The sequence below is a fragment of the Rousettus aegyptiacus genome, unplaced genomic scaffold (assembly GCF_014176215.1).
Source record: "Rousettus aegyptiacus isolate mRouAeg1 unplaced genomic scaffold, mRouAeg1.p scaffold_m13_p_14, whole genome shotgun sequence".
Lineage (NCBI taxonomy): Eukaryota > Metazoa > Chordata > Mammalia > Chiroptera > Pteropodidae > Rousettus > Rousettus aegyptiacus.
In genome coordinates this window covers 32,053,455-32,079,859 of record NW_023416289.1, presented here as the reverse complement: position 1 = coordinate 32,079,859, position 26,405 = coordinate 32,053,455, and the positions used below count along the sequence as shown (strand labels likewise).

Sequence of the window (26,405 nt, the reverse complement as noted above, 5' to 3'; positions counted from 1 at the left end):
ACTCAATATATGTGAAAAAAAATCAAGTTTCACAACATATATCATCAGTACACATATCACGAATCCATTTTTGTTAACTAGCACTTGCCTGTACAGAACAGCAGGCAGAACATACACTCAGTGTTAATGATGGTTAGGTCTGGGTGGTGGAATTGTAAATCATTTTTTCTTCTTTTACCTATTTTAAAAAATCTTTAATACTGCCCAGATTTTTGTTATTACTTTCACAAAAACAAAACAAAACTACACTTAATCCCACTTTATCAACTACAAACTATGACTCCACACCCACTTCAGGACAAATAAATGCTGTTAAACACTGGGGAACGGAGCAAAGAACCATCACCCAACCAACCCAGAAAGAAAAAATTTACATAGTACAATTTCAGCACAAGCAAAATCCTGAATCGCAATGTTGGGATTTGCATTCTCATCAACAATCCTGTGTGAGGCTAACACCCAAGGATTATCAGGATTAGGCAAGTATCAGGATTACAGAAGCACACTCCAGACATCTAATAAACATGTTCCCATCCTTTGTACCAGGATGGCTGTAACCATTTACTGGAATTCATTACAATCTGGCCTGGGCCCAGGTTTTTCACACTCCCTCAAGATTGGCATTCTTTGCACTCTCTCCTTCTACTCCCAGACTGCTCTTCAAGTCTGGAGGCAAAGGCAAGACTTTCTGGGTCACGAGCTCCTTGCAGGCTGCTCTCAGTTGTTTCTGTGCACCTAAAGTATGAGTCACTCTAAAAAAGCCTCATTTTGAACTAAAATATGCTTTGGTCTCACAGAGCTGCTTTCTTTATAAACCACATCGGACATCAGTGCATTTAAAAGCATTTCCTTAAAACCAATATTATGAACTAGAATCCGATTCAGGTCTATTTTGATATGCTTATGAGCTAATTCTGAGAATATTTTTATCAGTCAGCCAAGTTTGTCAAACATGAACCCCACTGGAATGGAAAGGACACCCATACCATTGGCTCACAGCTCTACACCACACGGAGAACAGAAACCACATTAGATTCATAGTCTTACCACGTGCTCTTGGAGCCAGATCTATAAATGTCTCAAAACCACAAGCTTGCTTTTACTAACAAACAGTCTCTGGAAAACAGGATAAAAACCTTTCCATCACTTCTCCTCAGAAGTCTGGGATTACCCTTTGAGCAGTGACTAGGACCTGCATCCCTGTCTGCCACTGGTCTCTCCAAGCTTCTGTTGCTCAAAGGTATACTCTCCCTTACTTCCTTCACTTGACAAACTCATACTCAGGAGATACCTCTTCCAAGTTGTTCCTGTGTCTCCATCTCGGGAGAAGCCTAAGGTAGCCTGCTCTGACCAAAGCTCACTTAGCTTCCTCAGATTCAGGGATTAATGGTGCTACTTTACTTCCCTAAGTTTGATTCCAATTGTATTAATACTTGTCACCTTTAAAAATGTCAGAATAGGTAAACTGATTGGTGACATCTGAGTTCACTTTATACTGTGACACTCTCCCCACTGTCAGTTTAAACCAGTTTAGTTTCTAAATTCCTAGGGCCAGAGAATCCAGCAACACGAAATTCAGACACGATTAGATCTGAGCCGTGAACATGGGCTTGCAGGAGCCGGTTCTCTTTCAGGCAGATAACCCAGAGGCAGGGACAACAGCCATGTAAAATTGAGACACAGACACAACACACACCCATTTCCTGTATGCTAGAAATAAAGAACTGTCTCTACCCACAGCAGCCAACCCCTGGAGGAAACTTAAGTCTCAATCTCCCCGTTTCCCCCAGATTCTATCCTGCAGAAATGTACCCCCTTCTACTTAGTCCTTTCCCTGTCTTCGTGCCCAACACAACCTGGATGTACTGCATTCGGAAGGTTAGGAAATGAAAAAAATAATCCTACTGAGGACACTTCACCAAGGCCCATAAAGAAGGGGGTTTGATTAACCAGCTGTGATGCTTTGAAACACTCTCAACTTGGCTGATCCACCAGAACAACTTAAGAGTGATTCCTGGGCCTCAGAACTTCAGAATCAGACTCGCTAGGTGTGGGGCAGGGGAATTTGTACTTAATAAAAAAAATGCTCCTCAGATGATTCTAAGATCTGTGAACCACCAAGAGGCGATTGGATGGAGTGGTAATGGGTTTCCAAAATATTAACAGTGCTACTGGAAGCAAGGTTCCTTCATACTTGTCCTTCCATGTCCCATGTCAAGTAAGGTTAGTGTTTTGAAAACCTGGGGCGGGCAGAATTAATTCCCACTCACTGTCTTTCCATGCAGAGGATATTCAGTTAGTGTTTCTCAAAGTGGAAGGGCCACTGCTACATTTTGGGCTGGATAATTGATTACATGGCACTGTCCTGCTGAGTGTAGGAATTTTACTATCTCTACACTTACTCTGAAATGCCAGCGCTGGTCTCTTGTCACTGTTGACAACCAAAAACACATCCTCTCACATTCTTAAATGTTCCCAGGATGTCAGTTCAACCCCTGATTATGAGCCACTGAGCTGAGTTCACATTCCTAACCTCTCTTCCAGCCTCTCACATTAAGTCCCACTTTTGGAGGGAGAAATGCTCTACCCAAATGGTGAATTTAGAGGTCAGCCCCTCTCCCCTCTTCTGCACCTGCCTGCCTACAGAGGGCACATTCCAGCATGATATGTCCTTAGCTGTCTCTGCATGTCCCAGATTTTGACTTTGGTGTGGTTTGTACCCTAGAAGGGGAGAAAGGGGCTTTCTATCTTTACCTAAACATTTATAACAAGAAATAAATCTCAGAAAAAGAGAAATTAATCTACTAGTTATTTTAAGAAATATAAACATGACCATAAGCCCACTCTGACATTTTAAAGATGCCTTTCATTACATTTCTATTAAGATAATATTATTGTTTAAAGAGAAAGAACTTTGACGAACATTTTTTTTATTGAATAATTTTATTCTGTCTCAGAACAAAAACCTTGCTTTAATATTGTAAGGTGCACTGCAGGTATGCCATGCTGCCAGTTATTGGGGCACCATATGCCCTAGTCAGTGACCCAGACGGCTTGGAAAACGCATGAATTCATACTTTCAGAGCATGTAGAACTGGTATTTACAGTTTTTCTTCTTGAAATCAGCCCAGGACATCTCCAACAGTCTACACAGGTATTGCCATAGCACTTGCTTTGATGTTCAGAATGGCTCAGAAATGTGTTCAATATCATGATTTGTGGGTCCTCCGAAAGGTTTTGTTGTTAACATGCAAGCAAACAGTATTAAACAATATTATCTAAATTATGGCTGCCAAGTACTGAAACTTAATAATGAAACCAAATTACAAAACATTTTCTTGTAGAGCTATACAAAAGATATAAAATTAAACTTAAAAATATCAACCATCTTTAAATATTCCAATTCTCCTACAGTGCAGTATTCCATATCTTTATCACTACTGAATAGTTTAAGGAGAAAGTTAACAAAAATCAAGAGATAAAAATATTTAAATCTTTGGATCCCTTTACTCTATGGCCTTCACAAAAACACAAAAGTGGCCAGATTTTCCCCCCCTATAGCTTAAAATATCAAAAAGATTTACTAGTAATTTATAATTAGCAATGAACTCTATACTGAGTCATTTGTGGGTCATAGGCCCAAGGACCAGTGTTATATCACAGGTTGCCAAAATAATTTCTAACACGCTGAATCCTCTTGAAATTAATGGAATGAGTCAACTTATCCTGACAAAATTCCAGGTGTATCAGGAAGAAGAGGTTAATTGATGCCTAGTTTTATTGTCTTAAAGGGGGGGGGGTACTTATTTGAAAATACAGTTAAGTACATTCTTATCTATGATTATTTACATTTGTATACTGAAAATATCTATTATTTGGACGAATTCTGTGATATGCCATTTACAACAAAATGAAGTTCTTACAATGAGCATGAGTAATTTATTCTTTTTAGATAACGAAAGAATGTATCAAATCTTCATTTGAGTTCCAAATGTTAAAAAAAAATCTTAAGCCTGGAAAGCTATGAAAAAAAGACCCACCCATAGCTCTGCTCCTCAGCATATCAACTTTTGCAAAGACACATTATGTTTGCTGACTTTAAAATGTTTATTCTTTAAAAAATTAGTTGCTTTTTATACAGCTATACAAAGTTCTTAATGTTTCTTTGGCAATGGAATATAATGGAATTTTACAACTATATAAAAAAGTTACCTTTGCCTAAGAAACAGTATTTACTGTGTGTACATAGCTGACTGACAAAATTCTCTACCATCCAGCACCCTAAATGACGAAACAAGCTACCTCAAAAAGGATATTACAGGATTTCCAAAAAGAAAGGGCAAAAGACACACACACACACACACACACACACACACACACACACACCCTCAAAACACAGTATCACGGCCCTATCTGCAGGCAACTTGCAATAATTGCCAAATACAATTTAGTGATAAGAAAAATCCTTTCAGTGATGAAAAAATACTTATAAGTCCCATTGAAGTACTGCTTTAGTTTAACTATACATAAGAAATTACTTAACCTTCTGCTATTCCAAATATATTTAATGCTCATTTTTAAAGATGAGCCATCCCCCCGCCCCTAATGTAACTGCATCATATCTTTGAAAGTAAGCAGAAAAACAAACAAAAAAACCCAGTGCTGGTGACAAATATACAGAGAAATCACTTCTTCATTCTTGGTAAAGACTGAAACCAACTCTCAGGACCATGAAGAGCTAGAAATTCACCTATCTTCAAAGACTTGTTTGTAGACTACGCGGCAACTTTGTTGTCTTTCTAAAAAGGAAAAAAAAATTAGCTCATGGGTCAAATTATTGGTTGATTAATAAATATTTCTTTTTAGTTTGCTTCAGTTTATTTTCCACTACCTTTAAACATACCTATCTTTTACTTTCATGTACAAATCTGTACCAGTTATTTCTAGGAAACACTTTTTACAACTTCCACACTCTGTAGGAGTTTATTATTTGTTAAGTGCATTTTTCTACTTGTTGGAGTTTAAAGCAGTGGTGTTGTGAGTCAAGCTGGTCCCAGCAGAAGGCCTATCTAAAATACAGGCATACCCTGCCATCTTTGACTGCCATCCAAATAATCTTTAAAAACAGAACTTAATCAAACTTCAACATACTAGTCCATCAAACTCATAAAAATCATCAACCAACAATATATTTTGGAAGAAGATTAATAAAATCCCTACGTCTTTGATGTCTTTACTTGGTAATAAAATATCCAGACAGTAAAATAACATTTCTCTCCAAAGTTTTATGCCAGAAGAAAGCAATGATTTAGAAATTCATTTTAAAGGATAACTTTTAAGTTTGAAATAAGTTCTAAAAAATCACAGAGTTGACTGGGAAATTTAAAAATGTAACCAGGGAGAAAGCAGTAAAAATCTCAAGGAGCCTGTAGCTTTCCAGCGAGACTAACCCTAAACTAAAGGCCATTTTCCTCAGACTACTTGCTATACATACCTACCTGACTTTTTCTGCCAATGCTCACTGTTAGAAATACACACTTCCTATGTTAATCTCAACTTTATCTGTGTGTATACAATACCAGACCATTTGTACAATGTTATTAAATTGGAATACACATGGCATGGTGTAAGCTGGTGCAGAAAGAAATAAGCTGAAGACGATCCTGCTGTCCGTCGTTCCCCACTGAAGCCAACCTTCACATGCCCATATATATTTTTTTTACCTTTCAGAAAGCTGTTCAATCAATCCAGACCTTTTAGGGTCCAAAAGCTGTGGTTTTGAAAGGTGAAGAAAACCAAAAAAAACAAAAAAACAAAAAAACCCAAAAAACCCCAACCCCCAAAAATGGCAGCAAGAGAAGGAGAGACGGAAATAGGAAGAGAGAAGGGAAGAGGAGGAGGAGACAGGTAGAAGAACAGAGGAGTGGAAGGGAGAGAGAACCATGCCGAGTCATTTTGGACACCTCATTGTCTCTGGACCCTCTCTGAAGGAACACAGACTCAAATGGAAAGTAATCTGTCTCATCCACCCTGGTGGCTTAACCTCTTAGCAGCAACATATAAAATAGCTGGCTGCCCTCTTATTATTCTTTGCCTGCTCCCCATTCTCCCCACAAATCCCCCTCCAAAAAAAAAAAAAAAAAGAAAAAGAAAAAGAAAGCACCTTTGGACCAAACTTAGCATAAGTTTATGTTTCTAACATTATCCTTAAGGAAAATTGGGCTGGAAGTCAAAGACAGTAAGTTTTGCCTTTATTAGCTTATACTCAGGATCAAAAGAGTTAGCTTGTCTGGGTCCTATGTATTGGGGTTAGGCTGGGAGAAAGCTTCTAGTTTGGCTGGTATTTTTAAAGAGTTCTAAAACTCGATGATGATCCTATCTTACCCATGTTTTCATTTAGCAACCAAATTGCTTATGCTCACTCCAAAACTGTAATGATTCATGTCAAGAGACCACAAAGAATAAAGCCAACCATTATGTAAAAACTGCTGCAAATGCCACTGACATCCACCTCTGAGAAGTTATCAGGCATTGTTTCAGAAGTGAACTTAATCTCTGAAGGTAAATCTCCTTTAGTAATAGTGATCGCTAATTATTTCTACCTTTAAAGGTGTCAGATGGTACGATTTAGAAGGCACAGGCCACTGAGGTGGTCAGGGCTCTCACGGCAGACAGAAGAGTCCGTTCAACTTTGAAATGAACAATCAAGGGCCAGCCACACTGATGGACCTTTGGCCTCATTGAAAGCTAAAGTAGCGCATTCCTAATCAACACGTTAAGCAGTTACTTCAAGCCCATTATGGCTCCATGCTGGGCAAGGTGTTTTGGTGGAAAGAAAAGCAGAATACATATTTACTAATGCCAAGAGGCTTCCATCTAGTTGGCAATACGGAACAAAACAAAACACATGTAAAATGTGTGCTGATGAAAGCAGATACCACAGAAGGTGAGAAAAAGAAGAAATCAGTGAAGGAAAGAAGAGATGTTTCTAAGGATAGAGAAACTCTTGGGCAAGGCTGTGAAGGGTAAAGTAAAGGGAGCCCTCCCTTTTAGCGGTGTCTGACTTCCTGCCGGACTATGAGAAGGCTGGGACCGCATCTGCTCTGCTTACCAACAAAGCCTAGCACGTGCTTGGCATACAGGAAGAACTCAAAATACTTGGTCAATGAACGAGATTAGAGTTGGAATCAAGCACAGTGTGTGTAAGAGGTGACCATGAGTCACCTTGCTTAAATCGGGCAAGTTAAACAACACTGAGAAATGGGGCTCAATATATCAAGGGGGACCCTTGTAAGAAGAGGAGACAGTGCAGCGTCACATTAGAACCTTTTAACCACCAGGGCAACGTCAGAGGGGCCAGTGAATCTATCACTCCTTGAAACACCCAACCAGAGGTTGGACTATCTGTCAGGGATATACTTACAGATAAAGACTCATGCAGACGACCTCTATGATGCATTGTAATTCTGAAATACATGTGATAGGGGTTTTTAACTAAAGGCTCAAAATTACTGAACAGTGAGAGATAGCTTCAAAATAAATGTCTGCATCAATAAGTACATGTACCATGCACCCAGGGGTTACTCAAAGATTAGGTAAAGTGAAGTAAAAGTCTAGTCTTCTACAGACATGAAAGCTATTTTTTCAAATATCTTAAAAATTATGAAGAATATGTAAATTCTGTTATGTTTAAAAGAGTTGAGTTAAACTAATAGCTTGAAGTTATAGGGAAAAAGATTTTCACTCAAATTGTGTGTTATGTCTATGAAATCCAAATAATTAGAGCATCCCTTGGCTGGGATGGACGCTCTTGGGAAGAGTAGGCCTCCAGCCCCTGAAAAGGTTTACAGTTTGGCCAGGTCAGGCCTCTCAGATGCTTTCCAACTCTCAGATTTCAATGATCATTAAAAGGTATGTCTAAGATAAAACTATGCAACTTGCTTCCCACTAATGTCAAAACTGAGGGCCTGAAAGGTTTAATGACTCAACTGAGGTCATACTTGAAACAATCACTAAAATTCTCATTGGGACTCAAGTCTAATTTAAATGTACTTTCCCTCAAACCAAGCTGCTTCAATGTAATTTTCAACATGGAATTGTCAGAGGTTCGTCAATAGGTAGTTGATATGCCTGAAGCAAGGTAAAGGGAGGCTGAAAGTCTGGAGACCGATCAATGGGTTACTGTGATAGCTGGCAGGAACATGTCAAAGGAATGAATGCAGTGATGTGGAAATGGGCGATGACATGGATACCTCCACCATCTGGGACATAAAAAGGAAGATACACCATTAGCTAATGCAAATACTTGGAGGAGGCTGAGATGATGCAAAGGCAAGATGACGATGAGGTCATTCCGAGGAAGGTTAAGTTGAAGTTGATCACAGAACACAAATCAGGTGAAGATAAACTAGCCAGAAGCTATGAATTGACATGCTCACAAAGGGGGAAAGGACAGCGAGGAAGGGGGAGTGAAAGAGACAGAGAGAAATATGTGCACATGCATGTGCGAGTGCACACAGACGCGCTTGAGCACATGTGAGAGTGCAAACACAAATGCGAGTACTTCCAAGCAGCAGCAAAGTGAATGTTCCAAGCAGAAGGATGAGGGAAAAAGGTCCTGAGATAGGAATAAGCTTGTCACTAAACAGGAGGAAGAGGGCCTACATATCTACGGCAGAGTAAATGAATAAAAGGGGAGTCTCACTAACAATAGGCCTATAGACAGCACTAGACTTCTAGCCTTGGAGAAGTAGGCAGATCATGAAGTGCCTTATATGCTGTGTTGAGGGACATGTGTTGATTGGATAAAAAATATGTTAAGAGTATTAAAAAACAAACTCCAAGTTTGGTGGGTGGTCATCAGTGTCAAACACTACAGAGGAGGTTAAGGGCAAATATTTGTGAAAAAGTTACTGAATTGTGTAAGCAAAATGTCACTGACAAGGGCAGTAATAAGAGCAGTAATAGTGACAAGCAAAAGGCATTTTCTAGTTACTAAGACATAGTGTCCCAGATAGAATGGCAGTTTTGCAGGTTAGAAGTCCTGAAGCTCCACCAGGCCACCATGGCTAGACAGTCTGAGCTAATGTCTTGAGGCTAATTTTCAGCAATCTTGACTGTGATGAGACAATACCAAAGGCATCATAATGAACAGACCAGACCTAAAAGCCACCAACATTGATACTTCAAGAGGGATCTCAACAATGACCAATTTTAAATACTGCCAGCACATCTTTATGGTTCCAGCTGCCCTTTGCAATTCTGAGTAGACCTCTTTATGCAGAGATTTTGATCCTTTCTGTGATTATATACTTTCCTCTCCACTTGCCCTGAAAATCAATAAACTAGGATAGTGACACTGACTTAATTTATACACTCCTTTAAATAAATAACATATAAACATACTATACAGATCTATACAATTTTCTAGCAGAGGTTCCTAAATGTCAATATATCATGAAATTTTCCAAGACCAGAGCAAAATAAGAAAACCAGGGAAAATGTAGTTGAGTTTTCAAAAAACTAAATTAAGAGCCCTGACTCAGGAACAAATTTACTAGGTTCAAGACCCAGCAACATCACTTACTAGATGACCTAAGACAAGTTATTTAATATTTGTATACCTATTTCCTCATCTGTAAAATGAAAATTAAAAAAAAAAAGAACTTATACCACTGAGTAAGGTTTAAGTTAATATGTGAAAAACATTTAGAACAATGCCTACTACATGCAATATTATACATGTTAACTGCTATAATCATTTCTAAAATAATGCCTTTAGTGATTCCCCCTGTCTCCAGCAATAAAAAATTATTTTAAAAGAGGAAATAGAAAAAAAAAAAAAATAACCCTAAGTCAATCTCTAATAGTTCTGGGAAAAATTTTATCAGTCCTTGAAATCTAAAATCATGGTTCTATAATAAAAAGGTAAAAAATATCATTTCTATCCCGTAATTCTTCCAACTGAAAATTTAAAAAAAAATTGAATAGCCAGTTACTGCTCCTTAAAATTACATAAAAATTACATAAATATCCTAATCAGATCAAAATGAAAGTTATACAAATGACCTAAAGATATTCACCCAAAATAAAAGTAAAAACATTTTTGAGTTTTATGAAAAACATGTAATACTTACCCTATATTCAAAATCTGCAAACTCCCTGCCCCCACGACCTCCTCTGAATCCACCACGAAATCCTCGAGGGCTGGTGAAGGTGCCACCTCTGCCACCACCACGCCCTCGGCCACCACGAAAACCAAGACCTCCTCTGCCTCTGTATCCCCCACGGCCACGGTTTGGACGAAGTGGGATTCCAAATGTTTCAGCATTTAACCTTCTTTCTTCGGCCCAGGTTGGTCTCCGTTCTCTGTTATAAGAACAAGTAATCTTTAGTGTATATTAAGTTTTGGCAAAACTATGTAGCATTAATTCTCAAATTAAGAGTAAATAATTCCTATAGATCAAATAAAAATAAGTGCCTTGTCTAAGTTACCACAAGCTATCCACAGTAATATGTTCCTATAAGTCTATTAAATTTCATGTGAAACTATGACTGATATTAAATTCTTGCAAATACAGTTGATAAAGCCAAGGAACACGACAGCAACTCCAATATAATAGGGATTCAGATATAATGATATTGGCAAGTAACGTCACCCTCCACTTAAACCCAGTGGAAGAGAAGGCAAAGCCAGGGAAAGAAACCCTGTCTCAGAACGCTGGGAGGAGAAGGGCACTCCCTGAGTTCCCAGTATGATCCTGGCCCAATCCCTGGACCTGATGCCTACAGCAAGTGTCTTAACTGCAGCACTGCTGCTGTCCTAAGAGCCCAGACGATCACAGGGCTCACAATCATCCCCACCCAAGTTTAAAGTGAAGAAAACAACTGCCACCAGGTGGCACTAAACTGCAGCCAGGAGAAGGACAATTTGGATTAGGCAGCAGAAACCCAGGAACTCTTTAGTGTGTTATGCTGGGTCCTTTAATTAACCTGACACTTTCCTGGATCCACATTTACTGAAGTGCGGCAGAGTTTTACTGTATTGGCAAACTTCAAAAGCAACATTAGCACTTTTGGCCCTGACTTTATTTGAACTACATTGTAGAGAGGTAAAGTAAAAGGTGTTATTTAGATGTTAGATGGATGTTTAATTATTTATTTCAAATGTGAAGTTTTTTAGTATTTTATTAATAGTTTCGAGTATACATTACATTGGTTAGACATTTATATAGTTTATGAAATGATCCCCCCTATTAGTCTATCACCCCTCTGGGTCTACACAGAGCCATTACATTACTGCTGACTACATTCCCTATGCCCTGCTCCCCATCTCCGTGACTACCTATCAACTACCAATTTGTACTTCTCCAACCCTTCACCCATTTCTCCCATTCCCTTAACCCCCACCCCTCTAGCCACAGATTGTCCTCTATATTTGTGAATGCAACCCTAAACAAAAGTATATGGTTATTTCTTCTTTTCAAGGAATATCTTTTAAAATTTTAGTATAATTATTTTTTAGCAAAATAAAACATTAAAAAAATGCAGCCTTTATGTATTTTTAAGTATTAAACTTTGTGAATTTATAAGAAATCACTCCACACATCAACTTCCTAAGAGCTTAAAAGCAGCTTAGAAAACTGTACCTATTGTCATCACAGGAAATATTATCAAAGAAGGACTTAGTTTTGTCATAATAGCAATTAGGTCCAAGTGGATCTTCTTCATCTGCATTTCCTTCACTGTTTTGAGTATCAACTCCTGAGTCTCCTTTATCTTCACCATTTACAGGCTTCTCCTGTTTCTCAAGTTTATCTTCTAATGAAAAACAAGTACACACCACAAAAGTCAAGACTTGTACTAAACACTGGTAATTCAAATAAATAAAAATAATTTGTGTCGAAAACGAAAATTCACCTTTTAATTTAAGTTTATTATGAAACTCTCTGTCGATTTCTTCTTTGTTAAATTGCGCATTTGCACTTTCAAAGTCAAAGTCTTTCTCAAATTTCATAGGACCATCTCGCCGAATACCGAATCTTCCCCTGCCACCTCGATGACCCCCACGCCCTCTCCTTGGAGCTGAAGGAGCACCTGGAACTATGTTAATAAAAAAGAATAAGCTGGTTTTGGACAGAAGCCATTATTGTAGTTTTTACATTAGTCAACAACAGAAATGCATATAAGTATCTACATATTACTATATTTGTATTTTTTATATAAAAAAATGAAGTTTCACTAACACTATATAATAGACTAACAATAGCATGCATAAAATTTACAAATAGCCCAAATTAAATTTATATTTATGAGGTCCACACTCATATATGTGTACAACCAAACAATCTGGGAGACTTGTTCTAAATTGCTATATCCTTCCTGAGGGTAGGATCTTTGTTTTGCTCAAATCCCTTATACTTGTAAAGTGCCAAACACAAAGTAGGCTTTCAAAATTTAGGAAGCCTTTTATAAAAAGGATCACAGGGACCAACATTTATAGTAAGATAAATAAATGAACACTAATCAGAACAAACTGCAAAGAAGATGTTATTTCCTCATCACAGATAGCACAAGACAAGAAGCACCAGGTGTCAACCACTCATACCACTTCCCACTCCCTCTTTATCAACTTCTTCTAAATGACACCATATTATTCAAGTCTTCCTATAGTTATTCTTTCTCTACAATATTCAATGACAGGATTTATAAGGTATGATAAAGCAATACCAAAGCAGCATGAATTATAGTGAAAACTTGAGAACTCAAATATCCAACGCAAGACTAATAATAAGAAAAAAAAAAGAGGAATATGGAATAGTATTTGATGTGAATTAACAGAAACATACAGAGCACAATGCAGTATGAATTCTATGAGTATAATTATGTGTAATGCTTAATACATAGTGACAAAGGTCAGAAGTGACTACAAAGTAACAGGTTTGTGTTCACTAAAGTTTGGCAAACTGCACGAGTGTGAGACAATAATAAACCACAAAAACCCACTACAGCATATTCAGACACTTAAATCTAGATAAACAGGAGGTTTAACACATTAAACTTTACTATTAAAAATGCCTTGGCCAATCCAGGAAATAAAGCATGCATGATCTTTCTGTCTTTACAAAAACAAGTTAAGTATAGTATATATCAAAAATCTAAAAAATATCCACTGTTCTGTTAATGAACCTCTGGGGGATGAATTTTGAAGGGCAAGTGAAAGATACTTTTATTTATTATTTGATGATTTATTTTTACTTATTTGACTTTTTAACCTCCTGTAGTTTATTATTATTACTTCAAGTTTATTGGGTAACACTGGTTAATACAATTATATAATTTTCAGATGTACATTATAATTTGACATCTATATATTCTATTGTGTGATTACTACCTGAAGTCCAGTTCCTTTCGCTATTTTATGATTTTTAAATGCTGGAAGTAGGATAATTATTTTATGTTGAGCAGGGGTCCTTTTTTCAAATTAAAAAAAAAAGTAAAATATAGTAAATCAAACCAGAAATTATGTACCCTTTGGCACACGGCACATATAAAAATGTACAGGACAAATGAAGTGTTTACACATTTAAAATATATCTAGCTTTCAAAAATTAAGTCAAAGACCACTTTCTAATTATTATCTAAGTAAGGTGATTACAGGTGATTACTTTTATTTTTTAATTTGGAAAAGTTTTAAATTATAATTTATCCTCTGTTAATAAGTTAGAAAATATTAATAAGATGAATGAATTTGGGGGTATTACCGATTACCAAACAGATAAAGTATAAAATCTTATTAAATCAATAATAATGAAAGAGTTAAAGTTCTTGAATAAGTACTTCAAAAAGGGCTCGGGGCTTAAATAATTTTAATAAAAAAACTTCAAAATTTTAAGGTACAGATAACTCCATTCTTAAAAGCACAGAAAACAATGAAAACAATTTTATAACATGAAACTGAAACAAAAACATAAAGTACAAAAGAGGAAGCCATACAATGTGTACGAATCCTACAGCAGATAACATTCATGAACATATTAAAAGACAATCACTTACCATCAAATAAGTTTATTCCCAAAATGTAATGATGATTAAAAAAACTTTAAAAATAATTACACATACAAAAAAACCCTGAAAGAATACTACAGAGTGGTCTTACATGCCCATGACCCACCCAGCCTCCTCTCCAAAGCTAACATTTTATTTAACCACTGTACATTATCAAAACCAGGAAACTGACCCTGGCACAATAAAATTTACACTACATATCTTGTTCAGATTTCAACAGTTTTTGCATGTATTCATTTTTTAGTAGTCTTTATGTAGTTTTATGACATTTTGCCACATACATAGATCTGCACAACTACCACCAAAAAATAAGATAAAAACCTGTTCTGTTACCACAATGAAACTCCTCTTTATATAAGTCACCAACCCCTGCCATTTTCTTCTTCTTTTTTTTAAGTAAATACGTACCACACATTTCAAATGTTCTATTGAGAAGCATAAAATATGGCTTTCAGATCCAAGTAACTCACCTATTTGTCTCTTGCTATCATTTCTGAGTTGCTCATTTTCTGGTCTTGAAACTTTGTGTACTTCGGCTATAGAAGACACAAAAAATGACAAATTAAGACATAATCAACAACTTCTGTAAAGTTAGAAATTAGGGGAAAAAAACCCCTACAACAAACCCCCCAAAATCTATACCCCCACCACCATCACTACTTTGAGCCAAATTTGACAGACTGTACATTCTATCAAGTTCAGTTTAAACCTTCTAGGATCATTCATATAAAGTATATCTTTTTAATGAAAATAAGGTGAATGGAAAATGTTGATGAGTCAATTAAGGAATAGGAAATAGCTAAATTTCTACCTCGCCTGTGCTCTTGATTCTCTATTGCTTTTTGGCTGGTAGATGGTAAAGGCCTGGTTGATACAGGGCTCCTTCTCCCAACAGGTGCTGGAGCAGGTAAGTGGGCCGAGGCGGTCTGTACTGCTTGTTCCATGGTAGGGCTTTTTCTCAAAGGGTCTAACTGAGGGCTTGAACGACCTAAAATGTAACCAAAAGATAAGAAACTACCCTATCTTTTGGGGATTTAAAAATAACCTAGACCTTAAAAAAAATCTAGTTTTATTTCTAGCAATTCAAATCCTTAGCACAAATTTGAGTTCATCTACTTATTAGACCGGAATTTAAAACTAATTATCTTTAGCGGGTTGGCCACAGGGTTAAAAAGAAATATTTTTTAAAAAGTAAAAATAAAAGAATCCCTAAACAAACAAATAAACAAACAAAACTCTGGAATTTCATCTGTATTTCCACCTAGTGAAATAAGGTTTAAAAATAAGTTTTTCAAAATTGCTGTCTGGTACAAGATTCCCCAGGAATATTATTTAAGATTGTGCTGTGGGTCAGATACAGGCTTTCCCCAGTAACAACAACCATAAGATTCTATTGCTAACTTTAGCCATCACTTTCAGAGGCTTTTAACATTTTTAGTCTAAAGGTATCACTTTAGACATATCTTCAGATATGTCTAAAGCGATACCTCTATACATATATAGGTATTATCTCCATTAAATTTCTTTTATGAAGGAAATAAAGAATTAAAAAATTAGGTGAAGTTCTTCAATACTGTGTGGGCTTGGGTAATTAAACATCAACACTAAAAAGCCAGCACCAAATAACACCCTTCAGATCATAACATAGTAGCAATACTTATTCCTTGCCATTTGACAGATTTCTTGGCAAGATTTTGCTCAATATAGGCTTTGAACTTATAAATTCCAATTTTCCTTTTATGAGGCCAGCACCTACTCTCAGTATGAACAAAAGAAGATAATATGGGTGTCCTGATCATACTTTTTGTCCCTACAATGTTTGCGGAAAACCTCTGGTTCAAAGTGCTCTGATGTCTCATGATATTGCACCAAAATGTTTTGCTTTAAAAAATAATGCTCATTTCATGTAAAAAAAAAAAAAAAAAATCCCCCACCTGCCTACCTGCACATATTTGCACAGGCTCCAAACAACTGGAGTATTGGTGATGCTGCTGACAAAGCATTGGTGGTTGTGCACCAGATGCTTTAGGGACCATTTATTAGTAATATTCCCCAAGTTTATGGTTATCTAAAGTACGCATCTGCAAATGTGTGTTACCGTTTCCAGCCATTAATGCCAAAGTTTACTTGGCCATTAATAGAAACACTGTAATTTCCACATTTATTATAATGGGAAATCATGGTGGTTTATGTAAGTTTTGGCTAATGAGAAGATATTTTGCAATCACTATCACCTTATAAATTTAATTTATAAAACAAGTGCTAAGTTTTTTGAAAAGACTAGTTTAGTTAGTTTTACAATACTACATTAAATAATCTCATTAAAGTTCATAAAACTTACTTCAGGCTTTTCTTTGAGAAAAGATCTTATGACTCACAAGTGTTGCAGTACCACAACTAACAGGGTGATCACAGCAAGTAACAACTCATTTGCGTACTTTAAAAACCTTTGTAATTGAAGTCGACTAGTCATGATGTCGATTTTGTTATACATAGGAGAATATAGGCAATACTAAACATATTATTAGGAATAAACAAAATCTATTTCAATATAATAAAAACATACCCCTTGAGCTAGCTTCACATTCTTGACACAATTAAAAGAAAATCTTAGGTGTTTTAATTTTGTAAAATTCAGAAATTTTAGTTGGTTAAATTAAAATGCAGATTTTCAGGTCTTCTCTGCCATTACTTTATACATATAATTTCCTTCTAATAAATATGGGCTTAAAATGTTTTTAAATATTATTTTAAATTTAGCTGAATCCCAAGTATATGGGAAGAAATCTAGTCATTTTCCTTGAATGATCAAGCAGTTGTCTGTTCCAACATCACTTACTGCATAACTAGCCTTTCTATAATTTAAAAATAGTATCTTTATCATATGCTAATTACTTATTTATACTTGGGTTTGTTCCTGACTTTTGTTCCATTCACTTCTAAATTTATTCCTACATCGCTTTACTTTATGCATACTTTATTATTGAGTAGGAAAGCCCTATCAAATTACTTTTATTTTTCACATGTCTAACTATATATACTTCCACATGTATTTTAAGATAGTTTGTATATGTTTTATTAAGTTCTTATACCACTTGATTTGGATTTATTGAAAGTACAATTTAATTAATACGAGAAGTAAAGCTTTGCCAGTACTTTATCTTTTTATTTAGGAATAAAATGTTTCTGATTATATTATATTTTATGTCCTTCTATTACATTTTATACTTTCATCATAGTGTTCATATTTCTTCTTATGTATTTCATATATAATTTTTTTGATTTTACCAGGTAATTTATTATTATTTTAAATTTATTTTTTTATGGTGACACTGGTTAATGAAATCTAATAAGTTTTAGCTGTACATTTTAACAGTAAGACATACATATTTTTACAGTGTGGTCACTTCCCATAGTTATATTTCTTTCTGTCACTACATATTTGACCCCCTTTACACCTCCATCTACCTCCCACCCCACCCTGGCCCCTCTGGTAACCACTAGTCTATTGTCCATGTCCACGAGTCTCTGTTTGTCCTGCTCATTTGCTGCTTTTAGGTTTGTATCTCACATATAAGTGATATCATGTGATTTTCAACTTTTTGTGTCTGGCTTATTTCACGTAGCATGATTTATATATAATTTCTATTTCTCAGTATTGTGACCATCTCTTACCCCATTACATAATTAGTAGGTTAAGTTTTAGAGCTATTGATTTTTGTGCATTTACTTTACATTTTACCCCTAATTTAAGGTCCTTATTAGTTCTAGGTTTTCCAGTGAATTCTCAATTACAAGTAGAGTCAGAGCATTAACTAATGCTAATTTTAATATCAGCATTAGATATCTATAGATATCTATATTATCTATGCCTCATTTCTTTTTCATGTGTTTCTGATTAAGTTAAAAATTCCAGAACAATGCTGAATAGCAATGAGAACAAGTACCCTTATTTATGACTTTAATAAGCATTCTTCTGGTGCTTCCATATTAAAGTTAATGCTGGCTACTGATTAAGATAACTAACATCTACTGATCACATATGCATGAGGCACTATGCTAAGGGAACTGCTTACATTAAAAAAATTTAATCCTCACAGTAAGTATGTTACCAGTAAAGTCCCATTTTATAGTTTAGAAAACTAATGCTTAAAAAGATTAAGTATTTTCTCTAAAAAGAATTCTTTGAAAAATAAAATAACAAACCAATACACATATACACAAATATACATTTAACCTAGAAAAAAGTCTGGAAATATACACAACAAAATATAAATATTTGTTATTTCTCCCTAGCAAGACTGGGTATTTTAATTTTCTCCCTATGCTTACTGGACTTCTAATTCATCTACAACAAATCACTAGAATGGTTAAAATTTAAGTTATTTTAAATCACTATGAATAATAAAAACTACAACTATTTCAAAATATCTAAAAATAGAATTGTTTAGCATTAGCTTGATTTTACCCTCAATAGTTTTAAAAAATACTGCCCCTCTGAAATGACTTCACATTGTTTTATTTAAAAGTAAACATCCATATAAAGCAACACACCAATAACATCCATTTTGGCAGCAGATAATAATAGATGTGGAATTTTGGGACCACTGACAATTATGAGACTGGGTAATAAATATAATTTAAAAAAATGAAACAGGATAGTTTAAGAAACTTATTAAAATACAGATTCTCAAGCTCTAGGGATTCTGATGTAGCAGTTTTCACAAGCTACATTTTTAAACACTCTAGATGATTCAGTTGTGGGTAGTCCAAACTGAGAACCACTGCTCTAGATCCTGTGAGGATGCTAGGAAAATTAGAACAGCATATTGAATAATTTGTTTTTTTCAGCTGCTATTTCAAATTCATCAAGGAAAGTGCATCTTCAGTGGTGAATCTGGGATTAATATGATATAGTTAAATATTATATACAATTTATATACTTACTTTGCAAAAAAAGTGCCAAACTTAGAAAGTGCTCACCGCTTCGGTTTTATGATCTAAGAATTGTCAAAGTCTAAATAGTGGAAGTCATTCAGTAATTTACTTAATGCAATGGCAATTAGAAAAATTTTAAAAGAACTACAAAGAAATTATACATGTGATTTACAAGCCACTAAAGTTCTTACACTCAAAGACAAAAACTACTAGAGAAATTTATAATACAAATATCTGAAGGAAAAAACAGCCTACCTTGAGATAACTGTGTTTTTAGAGATCTTGTCTCCTGTGTAAAGGCAGAGCCGACTGCATTACTTTGGGACAGGGTACCGCTGTTGGATGTTTCTGTTCCAAAGGATGTCAAAGAGTTTCCAGCTTTAAGAGATTTTTTTTTTTAATGACAAAAAAATCTTTTTAAAAAATTTAAACCTTTCATCATATAAAGTAATTTATCATTTTAATAATGATAATTTTCACCGCCCCCATAACACTCTTGCTAATTAATAATCTTGGAAATAAGTGAAAGTACAACAAAAATTAGTTTGAGAAATCTCTGACAATATTGTATAGAAAGAAAGCAAACCAATATATACTCCAGCATCCTAGGTGCAAACGTTTTGTTAATATGCAGTACAGTCCTAGACAGTTACGCAGATGAGAGAGCAAGGACCCACATCAGACAGAGTATCTCCACAAATAGCCGAAAAAGTAGACAGATTAATGAAGTGCTTTCCCTGAATTTCCATGGCAACAGATCATGGACTCCAGTCCGCTTTAATGCTTCCACTCGGGATGGCATCGTGGGGCTGCATTCTGTCTAAAGTGACCTCAAAAGTTTTGGTAATATGAGTAAGACACAGTCTTAGAAAGGGCTCAATTCTTTGCTATATTAGGTTATGTCAATCTTCAAATTTCTACAGTATTTATGGGAATAGTTACTTTTCATATGCCGTGCTCTCTTCTTACTTACTAATCTATGTATATTTTCTTTGGCAATCTAAAGATGACAGAATAATCTCTTATGAAATACAAACATCACATTATTAGAATCCTTAGGACCCACTGATGTCTTTCCACAGCCCTCAAGATAAAAGTTCAAACTACCTGCATCTCAGTTTATGTGGTCCTCTCCTTATCTGCCTACCTCTTCTCTCCCCACTCTCCTTATTTTCACCAGTCTACACCCTACAGTTTATCCAAATATTCTTAAATTATTTGAAGACTATGATCATGCCCATCACAATCTTCTCACTTCCAAGCAACTGTAGTTCTTTTACCACGACTCACCTTCACATGATATTCACTGCCCCCCACTTCAATTTAATGAATTCTAGTTCACATCTGTCTTAAAATGGGGGTACCAGAGACTGGTACAGCATCTAAGATGAGAACTAATGGGACTCTCATGATCGTCAGGCTGCAGCCCCAGCTAGCTCGAGAGAGGCCTAATATAACCTCCCATAACAACCCCAGAAATGTCGGGACTACTGCCCTCAATTCTGTGGAAAGCTGAATCCATCCCCTTATCCCTAGTATTTCTGGGCAATAACCAAGACCTAAGCCACTCTGATGATATGCATTCACATCTCCATGTTTCTGTGTTTCCTCACCTGACTCAACCTCCCACTGTTTGCCCTTTGGTTAGCCAACTCTTCTATATCCTCATCTCTTCCTTGAGTTCCTGGTCATATCACACCCACCTCCCTCACCCTAATTCTGCTATTAATTTATCTCAAATTATTATTTATGCATGGTATGAGACAAGGTTCAAGTTTAATTTTTTCCAAATAGATATGCAGCTGCTGCAGCATCATTTCTTAAAAAGATTTCCCCCTCTTCACTGTACTGCTTTGGTAGCTTTGTTTTAAATCAGTATTTACTGGGTCTATTTCTGTACTCTCTGTTCTTTACTCTTGATGTATTTGTCTGTCAACAATCCACTGTTCTGACTGCTATAACTTCATAGTAAATCTTGAAACTGGGTAAAAACTTCAAACCTTCATCAAAATTGTTTTGGTTATTTTTGGTTTTGTATTTCCATATAAATATTAAAGCCAGCATGTTAATTTCCATTTTTTTAAAATGTCTGATGGGATTTTAATGAGGTTATGTTCAATCTGCAAATTCTGGGGAAAAAGTCATCTTAAAAATATCAAATCTTCCAACCTATCAGCATGGATTAACCCTCCATTGATCTAGATCTTTAATTTCTCTCAGCAATGTTTTATGGTTTTCATTGTAGTCTTCCTAAGTTCAGCACTACTGACATTTTGGGCCAAATAATTATTTGTTGTGAGGGATAGTCCTATGCATTATAAGATGTTAAGTGCATCTAGATACTAGTAGCCCCCAGTTGTGAGAAGCAAAAATGTCTCCATATATTACCAAATATCCCCTAGGGGAGGGGGTTAAAATTAATCCTCTTCCATTGAGAAGTATTGTTGCAGAGGTTTTAAAATATCTTTTTCATTCTTGGTACCCAATGTTGTTGATGCTACTGTTAAGTTGTGTTGCATGTTACATTTCCTTTCCCAATAATCTGTTCTAGATCAAGTGTTAGCAAACTCTATCTGTAAGTGGCCAGATGGTAAATATAATGTTTTAGGCTTTTCACGCCATATGATCTATCTATTCAACTCTGTCCTTGTAGTGTAAAAGCACATAGACAACAAGTAAATAAATGAGTGTGGCTGTGTTCCAATAAGAATTTACAAAAACAAGAGGTTGGCTGGATTTGGTACATAGGCCATAGTTTGCCAACCTGTCTTTCCTAGAATATAAAAATACAGTTAAGTTTTATATATTTACCACGTTATCTCCTTACCATGCTAAATTTACTTATTCATTCTAGTGGTCTGAATATTCCTTTGCATTTTATTTTCTATGCAAACAAGTCATGTCACCTTCAAATAAAGACATTTTTAGTTCTTCCTTTCCGTTCTTCAAATCTTTTTATTTTTTTCTTGCTTTATAGAACTGACTAGGACCTCTTCGACACTAAATGAAATACTGAAATAATTCTGCCTTTGCTTTATTTCTTACCTCAAAGGAAACACATTCATTATGTATGTAAGCTTTTCATTTCACTGATGAATTTTAGGATATCCCTTCCTATTCCTTAGTTGTTGAGAAATGGGTGTTACATTTTATCAAATGCCTGTTCTGTATCTCTTGGGATTGCAGTTTTCTCCCTTTCTTTTGTTAATGCGGTAAATTACTAATGATTTTCAAATGTTAAAAGTTTTGCATTCCTGAAATAAACCTCACTGTTGTTACTATGTAGTATCCTTCTTATGAATTGCTTGCTGGCTTCCACTGCTAATACTATGTTAAGGATTTTTACATATATATTTTCTTCTTGTAATGACATCATTAGATTTTCAGATCTCAGCTTGCCTTGGTTATCTGGTTAGAAAGTGTTCCGCTTCCTCTATTCTCTGCAAGTTATTCTAAGACTGGTAAAATTATTTATTTCTTCTCTAAATAGTAAAATTTATCAGTAAATCAAACAGTCTACAGTTTCGACTTCTTTAACATATATAAGAATATTGAGATTTTATTTCCTCTTGTGGTGGATTAAGAAGGTTGTATTTTTCAAGGAATTTAGTTCACCTAAGATCTCAAATTTATTGACAAAGTTGTTCGATGTTTTCATATTATTCTTTTAGGATCTATAGTGATGTCTACTCTTCCATTTCTGATATTGTTGATTTGGGTGTTCTTTTTTCCCTTGATCAGTCTTGCTAGGGGCTTATTACGGGCTTATTACGTTATGAAATTTTCGATGCACTAACTCCCATCTTTGTCGATGTTCTATATATTTTGGCTTGTTTCTATTTCATTGATTTCTGCTTTAAAAATTTTTTTCTTCCTTATATTACTTTTGGGCTAATTTTCCTTTTATCTAGCTTCTTCTTTTCATTTTCTCTCTCGCTCTCTTTTTGACGGCAGAAACGAAAAGTTTTATTAGAAGAGAAAATACACTTCCAGATGTGGAAGTGGGCCTGAGAGCAAGAGAAGCATGGCTCGAAAGGCCCTTTTTATCTAGCTTCTTAAGCTGGCAGCATAGGACACTGATTTTAAAGCATTCTTGTTTTTTAATATATGTACTTAAGGGTATAAAATTTTCCCTAAGCAATGCTTAAATTTTGACATGCTGCATTTTAAAATCATTAAAAAAAAAATTCTTTTATGATTTTTTTGACTCAGTAATTTACAAGTTTGCTTAATTTTCAATTATTTGGATATTTTAAAGTTACCTATTAATTCCGAATTTAATTTCTTTTTAGTTTGAGAAGATACCATGTATGCTTTCAATCCTTCTGAATTTATCATAACTTGTTTGATGGCCCAGGATTTGATCTATCCCACTGATCAGTCCATGATTTGCTCATGGACTATATTTTGTGATAACTGGGTATACTATTTTATGAAAGTTACATACACATTTATAGCTTCTTGATGAACGGCCCCTTGTGTCATTATAAGAATTCCTCTTTATCTCTGGTAGTACTCCTGATTTTTAAGCTGCTTTGTCTGATGTTCACTTACTTAACAGTTTTCTTGTTATCAGTGTTTGTATGGTATGTCATACCTTTTTCTTTTTCTTTTTTTTTACTTTGTCTTTCGGTCCATCTCTTATAAATATCACAGTTGAATCATGTTTTTTAAAAATTGTTTGATGATCGCTGCTTTTAAACCAGAACGTTTAATTCCTTTATACTTTATTACAGTACATCTTTTAACAATCCTTAGTCTGTCATCCCTAATGCATGAAGCATCCTCCTGGCTTTATGCTAACTGTAAAGTTCATAAGCATATCTTCTAAGCATTCATCAAACTCAGTGATTAAAATTAATCTGAATAAAACACTGGAGACTTATAAGAATTATCATGCAATATGGTTTGATTATTTAACCATCTAAACTATACCCATTTATCTCTCTATTCAGCCAATATTCCTCCATGTCGCCCATAAGAGTATTATAAGACTTAGCATGCCAGGGCTGTTTTGCAGCTTGATTTACTGTGAGATAATCAATTTTTCCTAAGAGTTCATAAATTAAAGTCAATAATGACCCTAATCTTTACACATAAGAATTATTTTAGCATCAGCTTAAAAAAATAGTACTTTAATTCTATCTGGTACATTATTCCTTTCAATATATGAAAGTATCTGTTTCCCTACCATCTGGTCAAAAGAGAATATACTCAAAATTTCTGGTTTTGCCAAATTGATGGTGAGAAATGGTGTCACAGTGTAGATTTAATTTGCATATATCTTATTATAAACAAGATTTAAGCATTTCCCATGTTTAAGGATCGTATTTTTTTCTCTTTCTGAAAAAGGCAAAGTTAGTTCCTAACGCTTACTTATTTTTTTCTGTTGGGTTGGAGATCTTTATTTTTAAAAGCTCTGTACATAGTAAGGATATTAACCCCTCATGATATAAATTCCAAGTAAAACTGTGAAAAGACTAATAACACGTGAAAAAGATTAAAATCTGGCTTAATTTGTGCCATCACAATCTATATTTGAGTTAACTCCTTTTCTAAAAAGCATCTGTTACTGTAACCTATGCTATAGTTTTCCTCACTTGACAACTTTTAAAATATTATCTACAGGTTCTCTAATTAGCCACTCCACAATTATCCTATCAATGTGAAAATCAATCAAAAAGGATCTGCCACTGCAAAAATTACCCTGTCCACATAGAAAGTGCAAGTAAAATCTTTTACTTTTGTGACACCTAAGGAACACTAAACCAGCACTCATAATCATATTGAAAGTAGGTAATAGCATTTCTGAGAAATATATCTCACCACTATAAAATACCCCAATTAGAGAAGAAGGCTCTGAAGAATGGCAGAAGCACTATTTACTATGTAGACACCAAATGCTAGACTTTGTTCAAATGCTTTATACATAATAAGTCATGCAAACTTCACAGTAATGTAGGAAATCAGTACAATAACAATCCCAATGTTAGACAACTATTTGATTCAGTGAAAGGAGTCTTAAAAGGATAATGTATTTTGCAATTATCCCTTATCTGAATCCTCAGAATAGGATTCTAACAGTTATAGCTAACGGTACATCTGGATTTAAAAAGTATAATTAATATAATTAACACTGGCTTCACTACTTGAATAGGTTTTAGAGGTACATGAAGCAAAGTCACACTATTTAACCTAAGAATAATGAGTGTAAAAGGAATTAAATATTTAGTTTTTAACTTTAAAAAATGTCAGACCTATGTCAAAAGTGAAAGAGTACACCTAAATACACCATCCAACATTTAGTTTGTACTCAAAGTTCCTCAGTAGTCCTTAAAATGTTCTTTATTAACAACTTTAAAAAAAAAAAAAAAAATGAAACCCAGATCCAATCACATATTATATTTGGATGCTATGTCTCTTTAGTCTCCCCAAGTCTAAACCAGTCCTGTTGTCTTTTTCCATATTTCACAAAACTGCATCCTTTGAAGAGTTTGGTCTCTGGATATATACGGTCCATTTCTTCAGGATTAGAAATCTGCATTTTCTTGTTCTTTTTTTTTGGGGGGGGGCAGGGATTTTTTTTTATTAACTGATAGACGAGACAGCAATCAATAAGATTATAGATTTGACGAACATTACAAACCTTATCTAATGGACATATATATATTTTTAAAATTTTATTATTAGTTTCAAGTATATAGTACACTGGTTAGACATTTATATAGTTTATGAAACGATCCCCTTGACGCTTTCTCTGGCTCTACACCGTATGTGTGTGTGATTTTAGCAGCATTTATTTATTTGTGTGTGTGTGAGATTTCAGTTCCTTCCTTCCATCCATCCATCCATCCATCCATCCATCCATGTATGTATCTATCATGACACTGGTTAACAAAATCCATTAAGTTTCAGGTGTGCAATTTAATAATAAGGCATATGGATATATTGTAGTGTGTGTTCACCTTCCATAGTTAGATTTCTTTCTGTCACCACATATTTGACCCCTTTTAGAATCTGCATTTTCATTAAGAGAACCACAGAGGTGAAGTTGTGTATTCCCTCCTCCCATATCATTACATCAGGGGACTCATCCAATGATTTTAGTATTCACTGATGATTCTTGCTGTTAATTATTACATCAGAGATTATAAAATAGTAATTTTCTATATCTACCATTCCTTCTACTTATTAGCAGGCATTTTTCTGTTAAAAAAGAGCATTATTTCCCATTCTTTTTTCAACGTTCCTTTTAGTAGGAAATGGTATTTAGAAACCGAGTACTAGGTCTACATGTGTTCTTTTCTACTGGGTATCACTGCTTCCAGGCCCCTTCTATGAACAGAGTCAGGAAATCACCAGTTTTTAAAAAATGAGTTCAAATTCATACCTCCAATTTA

General features: G+C 35.0%; 1 protein-coding gene across 5 annotated transcripts in view; it reads right to left on the bottom strand.

Moving 5' to 3' along the window:
- Positions 1 to 2,924: 2,924 nt before the first annotated feature.
- Positions 2,925 to 26,405, bottom strand: part of LSM14A (LSM14A mRNA processing body assembly factor) — a 48,053-nt gene continuing 24,572 nt past the window's right edge. The window contains exons 4-11 of one of the 5 annotated variants that reach the window (XM_016166056.2): positions 19,261 to 19,383; positions 14,879 to 15,055; positions 14,538 to 14,603; positions 11,920 to 12,102; positions 11,649 to 11,820; positions 10,137 to 10,368; positions 7,424 to 7,466; positions 2,925 to 4,799 (exon numbers count right to left, since the gene is read on the bottom strand). In XM_016166056.2, coding sequence (XP_016021542.1) covers positions 7,449 to 7,466; positions 10,137 to 10,368; positions 11,649 to 11,820; positions 11,920 to 12,102; positions 14,538 to 14,603; positions 14,879 to 15,055; positions 19,261 to 19,383 — 971 coding nt within the window. In that variant the 3' untranslated portion in view covers positions 2,925 to 4,799; positions 7,424 to 7,448. The remainder of the gene's footprint in view (positions 4,800 to 7,423; positions 7,467 to 10,136; positions 10,369 to 11,648; positions 11,821 to 11,919; positions 12,103 to 14,537; positions 14,604 to 14,878; positions 15,056 to 19,260; positions 19,384 to 26,405) is intronic. The other 4 variants (XM_016166054.2, XM_016166058.2, XM_016166059.2 and 1 more) reach the window with 4 other exon arrangements.